The sequence below is a fragment of the Mycteria americana genome, chromosome 1 (assembly GCF_035582795.1).
Source record: "Mycteria americana isolate JAX WOST 10 ecotype Jacksonville Zoo and Gardens chromosome 1, USCA_MyAme_1.0, whole genome shotgun sequence".
Classification (NCBI taxonomy): Eukaryota; Metazoa; Chordata; class Aves; order Ciconiiformes; family Ciconiidae; genus Mycteria; species Mycteria americana.
Genome location: NC_134365.1, coordinates 145,397,676 through 145,415,211, shown reverse-complemented (window position 1 = coordinate 145,415,211; position 17,536 = coordinate 145,397,676). Strand labels below are relative to the sequence as shown.

General features: G+C 41.3%; 1 protein-coding gene across 4 annotated transcripts in view; it reads left to right on the top strand.

Annotated features, from left to right (window-relative positions):
• The window catches only part of LOC142419654 (CD99 antigen-like), a 34,418-nt gene that overhangs the window by 8,831 nt on the left and 8,051 nt on the right, over positions 1–17,536 (top strand). For all 4 annotated transcript variants that reach the window (XM_075522866.1, XM_075522871.1, XM_075522850.1 and 1 more), the window contains exons 2-6: positions 11,308–11,343; positions 11,695–11,745; positions 15,782–15,817; positions 16,169–16,219; positions 17,479–17,520. In XM_075522866.1, the coding sequence (XP_075378981.1) occupies positions 11,308–11,343; positions 11,695–11,745; positions 15,782–15,817; positions 16,169–16,219; positions 17,479–17,520 (216 nt within the window). The remainder of the gene's footprint in view (positions 1–11,307; positions 11,344–11,694; positions 11,746–15,781; positions 15,818–16,168; positions 16,220–17,478; positions 17,521–17,536) is intronic.

The following is a 17,536-nucleotide window of genomic DNA, read 5'->3' as shown; positions in this document are numbered from 1 at the left end:
CTTTCATTGGTAAAAATCTATTCAGATTTTATTTATAAAACTATCTTTGTGTACTTGTTTTGCTTAACCACAGAAAATATTGCTTATATCTTTTCTCTTTGTTAAGTCGCCCAGTATTTTGAAGGAAAAATAAAGTTAAACATTTGTTAAACTGATATTTCCAGGACAGCCAATTCTGCAAGTCTGGTTATACTTTGCAATATTGGCAGTATTACTGGTTTTATTACTGACACAAAAATACTACACTATAAACCTTTTCTGTCTGGAAAAAAAATGGAGTTATAGTGTTTAGACTTATACTTTACCACCACTTGTTTCTTCCCTATGATTTGGAGGAAAATATTGAACCTGTGTGAAGAGGGAAGGGGCTAGCGGTGATAGTAGTAGTAGCATGATGTGGTGAATTAAAAATAAGTGAGGCAAATGTGTTGGGTAGGATACAGTTTTTATTAGAGCTGATACTATTGTTGGACAAAACAGACATCTCTGGAGGCACACAAGTCCTTGTTAAATTTAGAAACAAGAAGTTTCGGGATAAGGCTTGGGGGAACGGTTTGGGGAAGCCTATGTGGAAAGCTTTTGGATAAGGCTATCTTTTTCTATATTTCTGTCTTTATCTTCCACTCTTCTGTTTCCTCCCTCGCCTCCACCTATCCATGCCTCTCTGTATTTGCCCTCTTTGATGCCAGAAATCTCTGCCTGCCTCTGTGTTTCTCAGTACTAGATGCCAGTACTAGATTTCTCAGTACTAGATGCCAGGCATCTTGCGATTAAATCCGAAATTCAGTAGTTACTTCACTAACTGTTCCCTGCCCTCTCCCTCCCCAAACATTGCAAATGGTTACACGGACATCACTTCTTCAGATCAGAGCTGTCCCTGCTTGTCTTAGCCAGCAAGTTTGCAATCTGATTTATGACATCCCTCCCCCTGCCCCTTTTCACAAAAACTTCCAGCTTTCCTTTTTTGCTATTTTGGCCTTCTGTAAAGGCCAGCTCTTTACTGTGCTAACTAAGCAGAGATGTGGACCTTTCTCCCCCAAAAACTTCAGGCAAGAGCTGTGATTCTGAAGCTTGTGGCTGTAGCGAGTTGACAACTTTTCTGCATCCAGACCTCTCTGATTCTCTCCTTCTTCCTCTTCCCTGCGCACTGCTTCTTTCCCTTGGGTGTTGCCATTGCGTCTTTGTCACTGTCTCCACAGCCAGTCCTATACCCAGGCATGGCTTCCTTCAGCTTGCAATTCTTACCTGTCCTGAGGACAATTTTTGCATCTATTCCTGTTGCTTTCCTGTGGTGTTCTACAAAATGAGTAAATTTATAGTGCAGACTAAGGTCTGGCATGGGTAGTGGCTGCCTGCAAGTGATAACACTAGCATATAAAATCCAGTTTGCGTTAGAAGGTGATACAGAATCAGAGTGGAGATTATGAAACTATTTCTTAGGGTGGACATGGAGAATTCCTGATAAAAGTTTTTGTCTAAATGTAGCAGAATAGAAGTATTTTCACAAGATGCACTTGAACTAGGAATGCTTAAGGTTTCACTGTGAACGCGTTCCAGATGTTTTGCTGAGCACGTGAACACGTTGGAACAACTAAGAACATAGCCTTGGTACAAAAGGGAAGATTTATCTTGGTCCTCAAGTAACAATAATGAAGGATGGGAAGTAAAAAAAAAAAAATCTTTTCTTTGATGAGAAACAAAAAATAAACCCTCATCTGACAAAACCTATGCCACATTTCTGGCTTGCCATATATCTGTGGCTGCCACTTAGTTGGATTCTAACTAATCTATTTATTTTTTTATCTGTCTGGTTTGGGCAACTAAAACTAGTCACATTCACCTGGGTGTATGCAGTATCTCTGTGTGCATGGCTGTCCTTCAGAAATATTTTTTTAGGTAGTAATTTTGCATACATGATACAAAGTTAGTTGGAGTAGGAGAAATGAGCCTTCTCCTCCAGTGTTCCCCATCGCCCAGAGAAGCAGGCTGCTATCACATCACACGTCCTGTGGCTGAAGGCAGTCTGCATGTTTCCAAACCAATGCCGGTGTGGTGCAATGGAGCACAAGCTGTGAAATCCTGGCTCACTGAATTGTCAGTTAATGCAACTCTATCTTAATTAACCCCTTAATAGTAAACACTTGCAGGAAGAAAAGTGTCACTGGTGCTACTGAAACACGTCAACGTTTTAAGTTTGAGCAGAACGATAGGTTTTGTTATAAAATGAGTTGACTAGTGCCAGAATTGATTCAGTCTCAGAGCAAGGATTAAAATATGAGTTGAATCATTGCAAACCACTGTACTGGGTCTGGTTTCCTCTACCCCCGCCTTCCCCACCGGAAACCCTCATTGTAAAACCCGAAGTCTTCCTCTTCTTTCTTTTAGCAAAAGCTGTAGTAGCTATTTTTAAGTATGCGGATTGAAAAGACTGAAAAAATCTTCTTAGCCATAGATGAACAAGCCACGATGAAAAAGAGTCTAGAAAAGCAAAGTCAATTTTACTATTCAGTTAATGTTTCTGACTAGATTACAGATTTTGTTTGGATTTTGCTATTAGTATACAAACCCTATTGAACTGGTAAGACTTCTGGTGAGGAAGGTAAAAGAAACAGGCTGTGAAATTAATTGTCATCTTACAAGTATCAGCAGACATAAAACAGTCTTGCTTACTATGAGCCATCATTTTGGTGTACTGCTGTAAAAATAGGAGTATTCTTGACTTAGTTCTGTGCACATTGCAAGTGTATAATTCAACTAAATTTTATTTTTAAAGAAGAAATTTCTAAATGGAAGACCAAGTTCCATTTACTTGTTCATCATAAATTACAATTTAAATTCTTTTTCCTTGATCAGAGTGAGCATTATTTACCACTCTAACTGTTGAGTTTTTGGAGCTTTTACTTCACTGGCTGCCAGATCACAAATCTTGGTTTCTTAATACTTCCTTCTTCCTTGTACTAAAATTATACCACCTTTCATCTCGTGCAGACCTCCCTAACTTTTCTGCAGCTGAGCCTCGCTGCTGCACTTCCCTTTTCCTCTGAGCCCTCTCTGGGACCGCTCTTCCTTCCATCCCTCCCTGCCCCGATCCAAGAGGCTACCAGAGGTGCAGAGTATGAGCTAATAAGGATGGAGAAAAACCAAAATGCTGATGAGTCCTGACCATTTGGTGGGGAGGGAAGCCTCCAGTCTATCATCTTGCACACTTTATTGCTGTGTAAAGTGTTTTACTGAATATTGGGATAGGCAGAAAAAGCGTGCAACTCTTGAAGTCGTGGCTCAAGAGATCATACGATTACCCTGAAAACACTTCTCCCTTTCTCTGCACAAGGCTGGGCAGGGTACTGAACCGTGCAGATGCATATAGAGGTTTTCAGTACAAACAGAGTTTAGAATGTTATTATCTGAATAGGAGTATAGATAAACTTCTGGTGATAAAATAGCATTAGGTTACTTGATGCCAGTTGTAGTTATTTTCAAGAGAACCAATGAGTTGATTAAATTATATGCCACTGAAGAGTTCGCAACCTGCTTGGATAAAACAGGTTTCTTAAATTTGAGACTTATCTTTTGATTAACCACCATTGTAGTCTTTCCAGTGTATTTAACTGTTAATTTTTGGTGCTGGCTGCGATTTGGGTTGTTATCCCAGTGAGGCTTAATGTTCATGAATGTGAGAAGACTGAGTGTTCAAGGGGCCTTGAATGCATGCCCCTTCCCAGCCCCACCATCTCCTCTGGTGTCCATCTTAGTACCATCAGTGTGTAGTATATTGCTCCACAGTTGTCAAAGTATAGTTTTGACTGCTTGTGATATGCCCATTCTTTTGAAGTACATGCTACAGAGCAAGAGGTTTCCCAGATGTCAGTCAATGGCGGAAAGGTTCTTACTAGGAACTGCTGAAGCTATTGCTAGATGTCTGCTAGTGAGAGGCTAGGACCAAAATATAGAATTAAAAGGGTAAATATTATGCATGTGAGGTGTCCCAGCCAAATTGGGGCACCCCAAATGCGGTTTTCCACAGGGTTCTTATACCCTTCAAATGTTCTGGTACAACGTGATTTGACTAATCACTAACACCCACACTACTAATTGCCTTGGTTTCAGCTGGGATAGAGTTAATTTTTTTCTTAGTAGCTGGTATGTATAGTGCTGTGTTTTGGATTTAGGATGAGAATAATTTTGATAACACACTGATATTTTGGTTATTGCTAAGTAATGTTTGCACTAGTCAAGGACTTTTCAGCTTCCCATGCTCTGCCAGGTGCACAAGAAGCTGGGAGGGGGCACAGCCAGGACAGTTGATCCAAACTGGCCAAAGGGCTATTCCATAGCATATGGCATCATGCTTGGTATATAAACTGGGGGGAGTTGGCCGGGGGGCAGCAATCACTGCTCAGGGACTGGCTGGGCATCGGTTGGCAGGTGGTGAGCGGTTGTATCACTTTTTTTTTTCCTGGGTTTTGTTCCTCTCTCACTCTCTTGTTGTTTTCCTTTTCATTATTATTATTATTATTGTATAGATTTTTTTTTCCCTCCCCAATTATTAAACTGTCTTTATCTCAACCCATGAGTTTTCTTACTTTTGCTCTTCTGATTCTCTCCCCCATTCCACCAGGGCGGGGAGGGTGACTGAGTGGCTGTGTGGTGCTTAGTTGCCGTCTGAAGCTAAACCACGACACTAATCATAGTAAAACTCTGCAAAGCAACTATATTTCTGCAGCATTCTTGCGCTTATCTATTGATCCAGACATCCCTGGAGTCAGTCTTGCTGTAGTTACTTATCTATGATTCCAGCTGACACTGGGAGGTGCTAGAGGGGCTAGGATGGTGGCATTATCTTGGTTGTCCACAGGTATCTTCTATCCTTCATGGACAGCTCAAAGCCTCCAAGAAATAAAGTCCTTATTTACAGGGCCGAGCTGTCCTTTGGTTTCTTTTACTTAAACATGAACAATACCAAAGTCTCTAGTAAAATTCCACTACCTCACTACATTGCAATGTATAATGTGAACTAATATATATTAACAAAGTTAATACACTTTCATACTACGAAGACTGACTGATATAATAGTTACGGAAGGGAACTTTCATAACAAGAGTAAATGTGAGCCTTGTGGCAAGAATGCACCTTGTTATGGAAGTTTAGGCTATGTGAGTAGTAGCTGCAAGGCTTGTCAGCTTTGTGAAGCCTTAAACCTGCCTCTGGAGTAGCTTAAACTTTGAAGCTGTAGACTGTGAGCAACGTACTTAGAGGATTTTGGTTTCTTAGGCTTATAAAAAAAATAACTACTGACATTTCTTATGCCAAGACAGAGTTTCAAAAGTGGCTGAATGTGAAGTAGGTATACACTGCCTGCTTGATCTTGGTGAGATTTGAGAGCAGGATTTCCTAATACTGCTTCAGAGCTCCTGGTACAGCCCTGGCACAGGTTTCTGAAGAGGCAATGGTGGAGAGCAAAGGTGTCTCAGCCTACTGTGCCTGCTCCATGAGCCTCCGTGGGAACGGTGATTGTGCTGGCACCTGAGACTTGGGAAGAGGGGCAGGGTGTGCTCCTTTGCCTGTCCCAGGGGCAGGAGGACAGGGCTGGCTTCCGTAGGTGCTGTGTTTGAAGCAAGAGAAGGCAGTGGCAGCGGTGGCCCCAGGTGTGGAGTGACACTGCACAGCTGGGGACCAGCATTGCTGCCATAAAGTAACTTCACGCTGAAGGCACAGAGTGTGACACCTCTGTGGTTTAGGGCTACTACGAGGAAGAGTACCAAGAACTCAAGAGCAGTTACCTAGAAGGTTGAAGATTTCAGTGTGCCTAGCACTTGCAGGTACAAGTACCAACATGTAGGCTTTAAATAACGTAAAGCTAGGCAATATTTAATCAAACACCTGCAGCCTTCTTCAAGGGTATGCTGCACTTGAATGCAGACAAGACTATGCTTCTGTCTGCTGGTCGTATTTTGCCTTAGTGCCTGAATTTACATGAGAGGAAGCTTAGCATTTTCTTTTTAGAAAACACTCACTAATTTTGGTAATGCATTTATGCTTGGGAAGGTGAAATAGCAATAACCATAGTATATGGCATTTGCAGTCTTGAAGCGTGGTCAGGCCCTCCTGAAGTTACAGGTAAGAAGAAATGAGCGAAAATCAAATAAATGTCTCCAATATCTTTTTATTTGTTGCCATCTGGATTCAGCACCTTTATTAAAGCACCTATTTTTTAAAAATTTTCCCATCCTTTTTGATTCAGGAAAAAACCCCACCCTTTTTGCAAAACCCTTTTCCTCTCTTCCCGCTTCCTATCCAAGTGGCCCTAAACTTGTCATTTCTTGATGCAAGTGCCATGCTTCTGTCACCCCAATATTCTTCTAAGAGTCTTTGTTAATGTAAATTAGGTTTCTGCTTACAAACTTCATGAGACAGAGCAATGTATTTCAGTTCGCATCTGTAAAAAGAATTGCAAAGGGTCAGAGTGATTTATTTTATCTGCAGTTATATGAGTTTTGTAGCACAAGGAATTTAGTCCAGGGACTAGAACTGGCCCAAGTCACACAACCACAGGGTGCTGAGGCTGGAGGACACCTCTGGAGACCTTCCAGTCCTACTCCCTGCTCCAACAGGGTCAGTCACTGCAGGTTGCCCAGGACCGTGTTCAGACGGGTTTTGAATATTTTGAATATGTGGGCGAGGTACTCTCTGCAAGAAACAACTTTCCCCGAAGGACAGAAAATCCTTTAGCTCTTTCTAAGCTGCTGTTAGGGACAGTCCTTTGAAAGCTCTTTGAAGCTTAAGGAGGAGATCTGGGACCTGTGGCTCTGCCATTTGATGTTTGATGTTGGTTTGCCAGCGAGGGTTGTAACCAGAAGAAAATCACCAAGCGTCCAAACCATTGCTTGGAGGGAAAGTAATCACGTTGGTTGTGGACATGTAGAATTACAAACTGTAAGAAAATAACCAGACTGTGGTATACAACTTGTCACTGGGCAGGTTGTGATTAAGATGCCAAATATTTGCTTTTGTCTTCACTGCTTGATTGAAGGAACTCACAGGAGTTCTTAGACCTTTTGTAACTATTGCGTAGTTCTCTTTTACCCCCTCTCATTTCTGGATAAGCACCTCAGCATTTGGCTGGACTGTTGTCATTGTGTTAATTCTCTAGCTTCGTGGTTGACTCAGTTCTTCGGTATGCTTTCTGCTGATTTAGAGCTATTCATTCTGTCCTCTTGTTCCTACATCAAACCCTCCCTGGAAAACTCTGCTTATAGCTAATGTTTAGAGCCCCATTATGTTTTCTTACTTTCTACCACTCAAAGGGGCAACAAAACTTGCCCAGTGCATGGGAAACTTTTAGACAAGCAGAATTCCCCAAACTATGCTTCAAAATAAGGGGTTTTCTTCTCCAGTAAATGGCTTGTTTTACCGTGTTCTGTTAAAAAACCCTCACGACTAGTTATTTAAGTGAATAGTTTTGAATCAAAATGTCACCTTGTCGACTTTTTTCCTTGTTTATTTAAAATATTAAATTGCCATTTTTGGTTGGAAGGATACTTAGTAATTCAAATATTAAAATAAATCACAGATTAGTCTCAAAACTGTTTTCTAGCAGTCAGATCAGGTAAAGATTAGGCCACATAATTGTCTAACTTTTTCTGTACTCTATTTTCAAGATTGGTGCAAATAGAGTAACTTTTCAAGGAACTAGCTTTTGGATCACTGAAAAAAAAAAAAGAAAAAGAAAAAAAAAGATAGTTATTAGGGTAGTCTTATGCATCTTTTTGAAGAGGAAATAAATCTTTTTATTGGTTGCAGCAGAGACTTAGCTGACTTTATTCCTGTCAGATACATTGGTGAATGCTCCAGATGTGCGGAAAGCAGACACTCCCCAGATGTAAAAAATTATCTTTGTTTTTTGGCTGATTTACAGTTGTTATTTGTGTTTGGGCCATATTTATTTTAGGTAGGAAGGGGCTTCATTCTTCTGAAGAGAACTTTATGCAAAGCTTTTTGTTTTCTTTTGCTCTGCAGAGAAACTAAACTTGAAAAGCAGCATCGATAGGTGGGTGCTTATAGGAGGAATGGGACTTGAAACCAACTGTGTGGGATTTAATTTCATGAGACTCCAGGCAGGGCTAATTATAAACTGCTGCTTGGCAGCAGGAGTAAACATCCCATCTGCGTTGCCTGACGCAGAGGGATCTTGCCTGCAAACCTCTGCCCTAGCTGAGAGGAGGAGTACAGTTTTAAGTATGTTCTCCACCTGCAGCGAGTGGTTTCCATGTTCCAGGTTCTCCATTTAAAACTTTAGAAAGGCAGTTCTTACAGCAAGGTATGGAGAACCAAGTCACCTTTCTCCTAGGCTTTTTGTGGTTAAATTGCTCCTCTTGGACGTGTTGGAAAATAACTGTCAGAATGTGAGCTGAGCAGTAGAGGTCTTTTATTGTAGGTAGCTAATGGTGGTGGGGCAAAACCTGGATTGGAGTCGAGTGCTGGTAAGCTTAAAAAGCAATTGTAAGGGATGTGATGGCTTTGCTCTGTTATTTAAAGTGTTTCATGAACAAGTTTCAATGTGTTGGCCTTCCTGTATTTTCTGTAGCTTCTGTTATGATTAGGTGTTGAATATTTCATGTACAAGACATGTACAAGACATGGGAGTATAAAATCCAGTTTCCCTTCTGGAAGTTGGAGAAGCTGCTTTTTGCCTGGTTGCCCAAGAATTTATGCTCTTGTGGCTACCAGCATCCTCATCCCCCAAGAGGGCTGCCAAACCTCGTTTAAACCCTACGAGATGAGAGGCCTCCTTGAGCTCAAGATTTTTGCAGATTTCGTGAAAATGAGCAGCTAGGCTGCAGGACAGACCCAAGTTGGGCAATGACCAACCATATGAAATTTAACAAGAGCAAGTGCCAGATTCTGCACCTGGGATGGGATAATCCTGGTTATACGTACAAACTGGGGGACAAAAGGCTGGAGAGCAGCCCTGCAGAAAGAGACCTGGGGGTTTGGTTTGATGGCAAGTTGAACGTGAGTCAACAGTGTGCCCTTGCAGCCAGAAGGGCCAACCGTGTCCTGGAGTGCATCAAGGACAGCATAGCTAGCCGGTTGAGGCAGGTGATTGTCCCCCCCTACACTGCACCAGCATAGCCCTGCCTCGAATATTGTGTGCAGTTTTGGGCACCGCAGTATAAGGACCTCGAATGGTTGGACTCGATGATCTTAAGGGTCTTTTCCAACCTAAGTGATTCTACGATTCTATGAAACTATTAGAGTGTGTCCAGAGGAAGGCGACCAAGATGGTGAAAGGCCTCGAGGGCAAGACTTATCAGGAGCGGCTGAGGTCACTTGGTTTGTTCAGCTTGGAGAAGAGAAGGCTGAGAGGTGACCTCATCGCCGTCTACAACTTTCTTAAGGGGGGCAGCGGATGGGGAGGTGCTGATCTCCTCTCTCTGGTGAGCAGCGATAGGACACAAGGAAATGGAATGAAGCTGCGTCAGGGGAAGTTCAGACTGGACATTAGGAAAAGGTTTTTCACTGAGAGGGTGGTCAGTCACTGGAACAGGCTCCCCAGGCTCACCAAGCCTGTCAAAGTTCAAGGAGCACCTGGGCAATGCTCTTAGTCATATGGTTTAGTTTTAGATAGTCCTGCGAGGAGCAAGGAATTAGACTTGATGATCCGTATGGGTCCCTTCCAACTCAAGATATTCTATGATTCTATGATTGTAAGTTAGTTGGCCACTGACAGAGTGGCAGGTAATGTCCAGCGGTGGGACAGGGACAAGCTGACTGCTGTCGCCTGCTCTGTAGGCCTACAACTGGAAGACCAGCTGCAGCATGCAGGCTCTGTGGCAACCCATGGTGTGCAGGGCGCTGGGGAGGGAGGGAAGGAGGAGAGCACCAGCATTTTTAGAAAAACTGCTGCTCAAGTTAGAAAGTTATGTTTGTGGTGATTCATCACAAGTCTTCTTTCCTGGTGTGTCGCCATACACGTGACGGAGGAACTTTCGAAAGCTCGGGTCAGCTTCTGCAGTGGAATGTAAATATGACTAATGTAATACCATAGCAGTAAGTATCTGAGGGCGGTGATGGGTCTTTGCAGAGGACGCCTATTTGTGTAGTTACTTGGCTCTCTTAAATACCCTCTAGCTCATCATCTTTTCAAAAGCTTATGTTCACTCTTTTGTTTTACCTGCTGTTTTTCCCCCATCTGACACAAAGTATGCAGGTTACTGGGGACAGTCTGCTGAAGATTTTTCTCTTGAGATACTGGTATTTGAGTTACGGACGTGGAAGGAAAATATTGTAGACACTTCTGAAACGTTCCTGAATCTGCTTGTGCCCATAGCAGCTAGAAATACCTGCTATATTGTGCTTTATACAAAATATAATATCTGCTTTATTTGCAGTTATCTTTGCTTAGACTCAGAAAATGCTCATAAGCTTGGTTACTCTGGGTACTCCTTAAACCTGTAGGGAGTGCAGCATATTCTTGCTGACTTTTTATTCTTGCATTTGCAACTACCTTTATTCTAGTTCTGTACCTTTATCTCTTTTGTCCGATTGTTTCTTCTCTGGAACCAGCTGAATCCCTGGTTCTAAGCCTCTCCTTTCAGGCTAAGTAATTGAACTTCTAGTTTAGTTGCGCCCACCCATACTAAGAGCTGAGTGAGTACAGTTGTAAAAGCAAGTGCTTTAGACACGTATGAAAGTTTGTCATGAAGAGTGGAGAAACAACCAGTCTTTGCTGGGAAAGGAGACTGACAGCACTTCAGGGTGCATATTATTGTAATGAGTTTAATAAGCTAGGTTTTGACGTTTTCTGCTACCATTATTGAGATGAAGAGTTTGAAATGTTTGAACGCTCTTCTTCACTCTTGAATCTTGTAAATTCTTGTGAATTGGAGCTGTGCCCCTGCTCATTTTGTGGTTCAGTGGAAAGAAGGCTGGGAAATAATATGCTGTGGATGGCACTAAGCAAGCATGCAATAGCAGTGGCAAGAATAAAGGATTAAATGCATTATATTGACTGTAGGAATATATGTTCTGACCCTCTGGATCCTTTCTATAGGGGATATATATATATATATTTATATATATTTGTAGTGCTGTGCCTTTTTTTTCCAAAGAGATGTGTGGATGGTGGCCTGGAGAAATAGAGAAGAACGTCTGTCTTCAGCCCTGACTCAAAATACTCTTCTGGTCTGACGCAGGAAGTAGAAAACATACCTCAGGATAGATCAAAGACGTGTTTATGACTGTAATAAGTGTTGGTTTTGAGTAAGAAAAAACAGTGTTCTTACTGTTGCTTTCATCTTCTACAGGCAATTTAGACGACCTCAGCTTACAAGATGCACTTGGTAATTATTACAGTCTTGCAAATTTTGGGAGGTAGGCGGGAAAATAGTGGCTGCTCTTTTGACCTGTTTATTTCCGACTATCGCTGCATGACCAAGCATGGCACATATGGTTTGTTTAAACCTCAGTGGAACAATTCAGCTATGGGTATGTCAAAATGTGGACCGCATAGAACTGAAATTTGTCTTTGGGAACACTCAGGAATTCCTCTTAAGGGGAAAATGTCTTGCTGTGTAGACTTAATCTTGGGCTTTTCATTGTATAGACATAGGCTTACATTTGTCCTTCATGTATCTTCTGAACAGTGTATTAAATAGTATTTAAACTTTTTTTTTTCTAACCATCCCTGACAGAAACTACAAAGAAGCCTCCTCCATCTCGGAAGCCACCAGCATCAGATACCGGTGAGATCTAATTGGCTTGTAATGCCTTTTACTGTGAAGTCAAGTGTAGTTGTACATACTAACTTGAGAGCCTGCATTTTTCGATTTAGTGGCACACAGAGTTGTGCCACTAAATGCACATTATGTATAATATGAGGGAAGGTACTCTTTCTAACAGGCTTCAGCTCTGCAGCGTAGGCAGCAGTAGAAATTGCAGTATTGTTTTCACTCGGCCAGTAAGAGGTGCATCCAGTTAGGCAGATAATGCACAGTAGCTTTTTGAGTACCATCGCTAGGACCTGTTGCAGTATAAGACAGCTTTCCTAACGCAAGGCATACAGTCGTAGGACGGCGGCACTGTTTGCTGCTCTGTTTGATTTAGCCCTTTGAAGTTTTGTATCTCTTAAATCAGTCTGTTTCCAACTGCTGACATTTTTGAAATCAGAGTTGGCTAATTGAGAAACAGTTGGCCAAATGAAGCGGATGGTTCAGGTAAGTGAAGAGAGAGGATCCTTTATAGGATGCAAGCCTAAGCTGGGGGCTTAGAACTGTGCTCTGGAGGTGCCTGCCTCTTTACTTTGAATATACAGCGAGCCTAAGGAGACCTGACCTCACTTGTGCTAGAGCTGGGAGGAGGCAAGACCATGCAACATCAAGGAGAAGTAGTATACAGAAGAAATGGGCCGCTGGATTGGTTCAGCTGTTGGTGAAAACAGTTTTAGAAAACCAGTGCTGGTGTGTTAATGTGATGTGGGCAACAAAGACTGTGCCCAAACGGTACAGAGATAATTACTAAGATATCTTATTCTCCTATTTTGTGGGAAGCTAAATGAAGTGTCATTGTGGGGACCATCTTTCTAGTTCTATCGTGTGTATCTTGTCTTTTTTCTATTTTTTAAGTGAGGTACCAGCCTTTATTATTGGTTAAAATCTGGTAGTTTTAAAAGAGGAAACAGCCAAGTAATCTCTACCTGGTAGAAAAATTTAAAGAAGTTCAGCGTTTGAAATCAGATGTGCAAACTAAAATGCTGCATAACGCTTAGTGAGATGTTCTGTATATGTTCAGTTATAGCAAGGGTCTGACATACAGGCTAATATAGCAGAAACACTGTTAATTGAACAGTGGAGAAACTACCAGTCTTCGCTGGGAAAGGAGACTGCCAGCACTTCAGGGTGCATATTATTGTAATGAGTTTAATAAGCTATGTTTTGACATTTTCTGCTACCATTATTGAGGTGAAGTAATGTGTTTGAAGAGCCTGACATCTTGGAAAACAGAATTGTTATTGTAGAATATTGAATAATTCCAGTCAATATAGAATGATTTTTTTTTTTCTTTTATTAACTCTCAAATTTGTTTATTGCTCTCTCAAAGCATGTCTTATGTGAGATTGGCAGTTAGCAGTCTCATCCTAAATTATTTCTCCATGAAGATCATGTGTGGAAACAATCCCTTAAAATACAATATCACTGAATGCATACTCTTTTACACTGGTTTCCTCCTCTTGAGGGAAACCACTGCAGCTGGAACCATTCAGAGTTCTCAGACTAAGTTTCATGATGGCAGTGGGAGACTCTTTAAATAGCCTCCTTTCTGCTTTAGGTAAAACTTAAGCTGCACCAAAGCATAATGTTGAGTATATGTGCTTGTTTTTCCCTCTGCCACTCCTCCTAAAAAGAAATAGTGCTCTTGAAATACAAGCCCCAGTGTAACATTCATTGACTTAGTGATATATCTTTAACCTCGAGACAGATGGTGTTAACAGATGGTGGTGGTCCATCCTTTGGTTCCTACTCTGGCAGAGTGTTTTGAGGAGCATGCATCTACAACAGATCCTTCTGCCTACCTTCTTAGAGTGAGACTAGCAAGTATCTGAGCAGGTCCTGTCAGATAATCTGTCAGATAGGCATTCCTCCTTGGAGGACTGTAGCCTGAGAGATGTATGTACTTGACAACCCAAACAAACCAGAATTCAGGTTTGAGGAACAACTATGCAAATACCTGTTTAAATTTCTCTTGAGTGTTTTGACCTTTCTTGCCTGTTAATATGGAGGTTTCTTTGTGCAGTCTAAACAAAGGGGTAACTTCAGAGGTAACTGAGATTTGGGGCTTAGCAACTGCTCATTTTACTGAGGTTTTTAAGGTTGTATTGCAAGAGGCTTCAGATAAACAACCTGTGAATGTTTTGCATTATGTGAAACAGTTTTTGATGGGCTAAGTATCTAAAAGAGCTTATGGTCTCCACCTGGAGTGAAGAACACCAAGTAAAATATCTTCTTGCTTTCTATCCAAGATCTATACCTAATGACTTTATCCAGGAGGTTCTAAACACACTTTGGTCATGCACCACAATAAAGCCGTGAATTGCTTCTGTTTCCATGAAGGGGCCTGTCACTGACCAGGCAGTGCTACCTCCCTACTTGGCTGTGAGCAAGGTGGTACTCAGTTCAAGTGTTACAGTATGGGAGTCGCTGCTTAGACTTCAGATTTCAGTTTCTGCTGTAGTGGTTCAGTTGGCCAGACTGAAGACTAGCTTGAAGGATGTTTTCAGGAAACTGCAAGCTTGCCTTTGATTTTTTTTATTCCAGTTGTCATTCCTGGCTTCCATATTAAAAAAAAAATAAAAATGTATCTTAGTCTCACTTCTTCTCTGGAAAAAAAAAGGTGCTATTAGTGCAGTTATCTGAGAAGGAAAAGAGATTTCAATTTTGACCTCAGTTGAGATGAAAGATGTCACCAAGTATATGAGCATCCGTCATTCCTGGCACTAGACTTGTGAGTTGTCCTTCTCTTAACTTGGCCTGTCATGTAAGCAGAAGGAACATTCTGCTTGTGGTTTGGTTTTTGTTGTTTGCTTTTTATTCCTCTCTTCAGACTTTGCAGTTGCCAGTTCTGATTCCTCTTCTGTAGCTACATTCTTAGAGGAAAAGCCAGACACATCAATGCTTTATGCGTGTATCTTCTGAATTAAGGTAGCTCTGGCTGGAATTAAATTCTGCTCTGGCTGGCTTGATACTTAGTAGGTAGGAAAAATCTTCCAGCTTCTTTGGGGCTGGAGCAGTATATTTGGATGTCTTTTTCTTGAATAGCTGGTACCTACTTTCATGTCTTTTTCATGCTTCAGTGAAAGTAGGAATGATGAACTACCAGAAATATCCCAAGCAGTTGTTATAGGTGTCCATTTATCTTACAAGCCTCTGCTGCTGAGATCACACTACTATACTCATGCTGTGAAACCAGTTTGTATCATGAATATATTGAGTTAGTGTGTTTGCAGTTGGCTGGGTAAGCAGCAGTAGCTCTAGCAACTGACCTAAGAGAGCAAGAGAGAATGTTCTTTTCCTAAGGGCTGAAAATGAAACTTAATCTACCTGGAGTGGAGAGCCCATAGTGGTGACAGCTGCATTTAGCTGTCTTTTAGGAAGTTGAAGAGACTGCTCAAGATCATCTGTGCTAATAACCTCCTTCATACTGTTAAGCTTTATTAGGGGAAAAGATAAGTCCTATAAACCCATGAAAATCAGTTTTTAATGCCAAGGTGTTACATCCATTACCCGATCATGTAACTTTCATACTGGCCTTTGTACTCCAAGGCTCTTCTTCACACTTGAATCTTGTAAATTCTTGTGAATTGGAGCTGTACCCCTGCTCATTTTGTGGTTCAGTGGAAAGAAGGCTGGGAAATAAGATGCTGTGGATAGCACTAAGAAAGCATGCAATAGCAGAGGCAAGAATAAAGGATTAAATGCATTATATTGACTGTAGGAATATATGTTCTGACCCTCTGGATCCTTTCTATAGCAGATATATACATATATATATTTTATATATATTTGTAGTGCTGTGCCTTTTTTTTTCTAGAGATGTGTGGATGGTGGCCTGGAGAAATAGAGAAGAATGTCTGTCTTCAGCCCTGACTCAAAATATTCTTCTGGTCTGACACAGGAAGTAGAAAACATACCTCAGGATAGATCAAAGACGTGTTTATGACTGTAATAAGTGTTGGTTTTGAGTAAGAAAAAACAGTGTTCTTACTGTTGCTTTCATCTTCTACAGGCAATTTAGACGACCTCAGCTTACAAGATGCACTTGGTAATTATTACAGTCTTGCAAATTTTGGGAGGTAGGCGGGAAAATAGTGGCTGCTCTTTTGACCTGTTTATTTCCGACTATCGCTGCATGACCAAGCATGGCACATATGGTTTGTTTAAACCTCAGTGGAACAATTCAGCTATGGGTATGTCAAAATGTGGACCGCATAGAACTGAAATTTGTCTTTGGGAACACTCAGGAATTCCTCTTAAGGGGAAAATGTCTTGCTGTGTAGACTTAATCTTGGGCTTTTCATTGTATAGACATAGGCTTACATTTGTCCTTCATGTATCTTCTGAACAGTGTATTAAATAGTATTTAAACTTTTTTTTTTCTAACCATCCCTGACAGAAACTACAAAGAAGCCTCCTCCATCTCGGAAGCCACCAGCATCAGATACCGGTGAGATCTAATTGGCTTGTAATGCCTTTTACTGTGAAGTCAAGTGTAGTTGTACATACTAACTTGAGAGCCTGCATTTTTCGATTTAGTGGCACACAGAGTTGTGCCACTAAATGCACATTATGTATAATATGAGGGAAGGTACTCTTTCTAACAGGCTTCAGCTCTGCAGCGTAGGCAGCAGTAGAAATTGCAGTATTGTTTTCACTCGGCCAGTAAGAGGTGCATCCAGTTAGGCAGATAATGCACAGTAGCTTTTTGAGTACCATCGCTAGGACCTGTTGCAGTATAAGACAGCTTTCCTAACGCAAGGCATACAGTCGTAGGACGGCGGCACTGTTTGCTGCTCTGTTTGATTTAGCCCTTTGAAGTTTTGTATCTCTTAAATCAGTCTGTTTCCAACTGCTGACATTTTTGAAATCAGAGTTGGCTAATTGAGAAACAGTTGGCCAAATGAAGCGGATGGTTCAGGTAAGTGAAGAGAGAGGATCCTTTATAGGATGCAAGCCTAAGCTGGGGGCTTAGAACTGTGCTCTGGAGGTGCCTGCCTCTTTACTTTGAATATACAGCGAGCCTAAGGAGACCTGACCTCACTTGTGCTAGAGCTGGGAGGAGGCAAGACCATGCAACATCAAGGAGAAGTAGTATACAGAAGAAATGGGCCGCTGGATTGGTTCAGCTGTTGGTGAAAACAGTTTTAGAAAACCAGTGCTGGTGTGTTAATGTGATGTGGGCAACAAAGACTGTGCCCAAACGGTACAGAGATAATTACTAAGATATCTTATTCTCCTATTTTGTGGGAAGCTAAATGAAGTGTCATTGTGGGGACCATCTTTCTAGTTCTATCGTGTGTATCTTGTCTTTTTTCTATTTTTTAAGTGAGGTACCAGCCTTTATTATTGGTTAAAATCTGGTAGTTTTAAAAGAGGAAACAGCCAAGTAATCTCTACCTGGTAGAAAAATTTAAAGAAGTTCAGCGTTTGAAATCAGATGTGCAAACTAAAATGCTGCATAACGCTTAGTGAGATGTTCTGTATATGTTCAGTTATAGCAAGGGTCTGACATACAGGCTAATATAGCAGAAACACTGTTAATTGCATTAAAGTACAGTATTCAATGTAAAATAACCAAACAAATACAGCATTAGCTAATGAAAGGAAAATGGCACGGGGAATATAGTCTTTCAAGGTCACTATATACTTTGTTTTTGGTCTCTTCACATGAGTAACTTTGCTCACTTTATTCTTATTTGTCTACAGATGTCGGCAAGCAAGGTCCACCTGCAAATCCTAAAGACACTGGTAAGGCTTCTAGCAC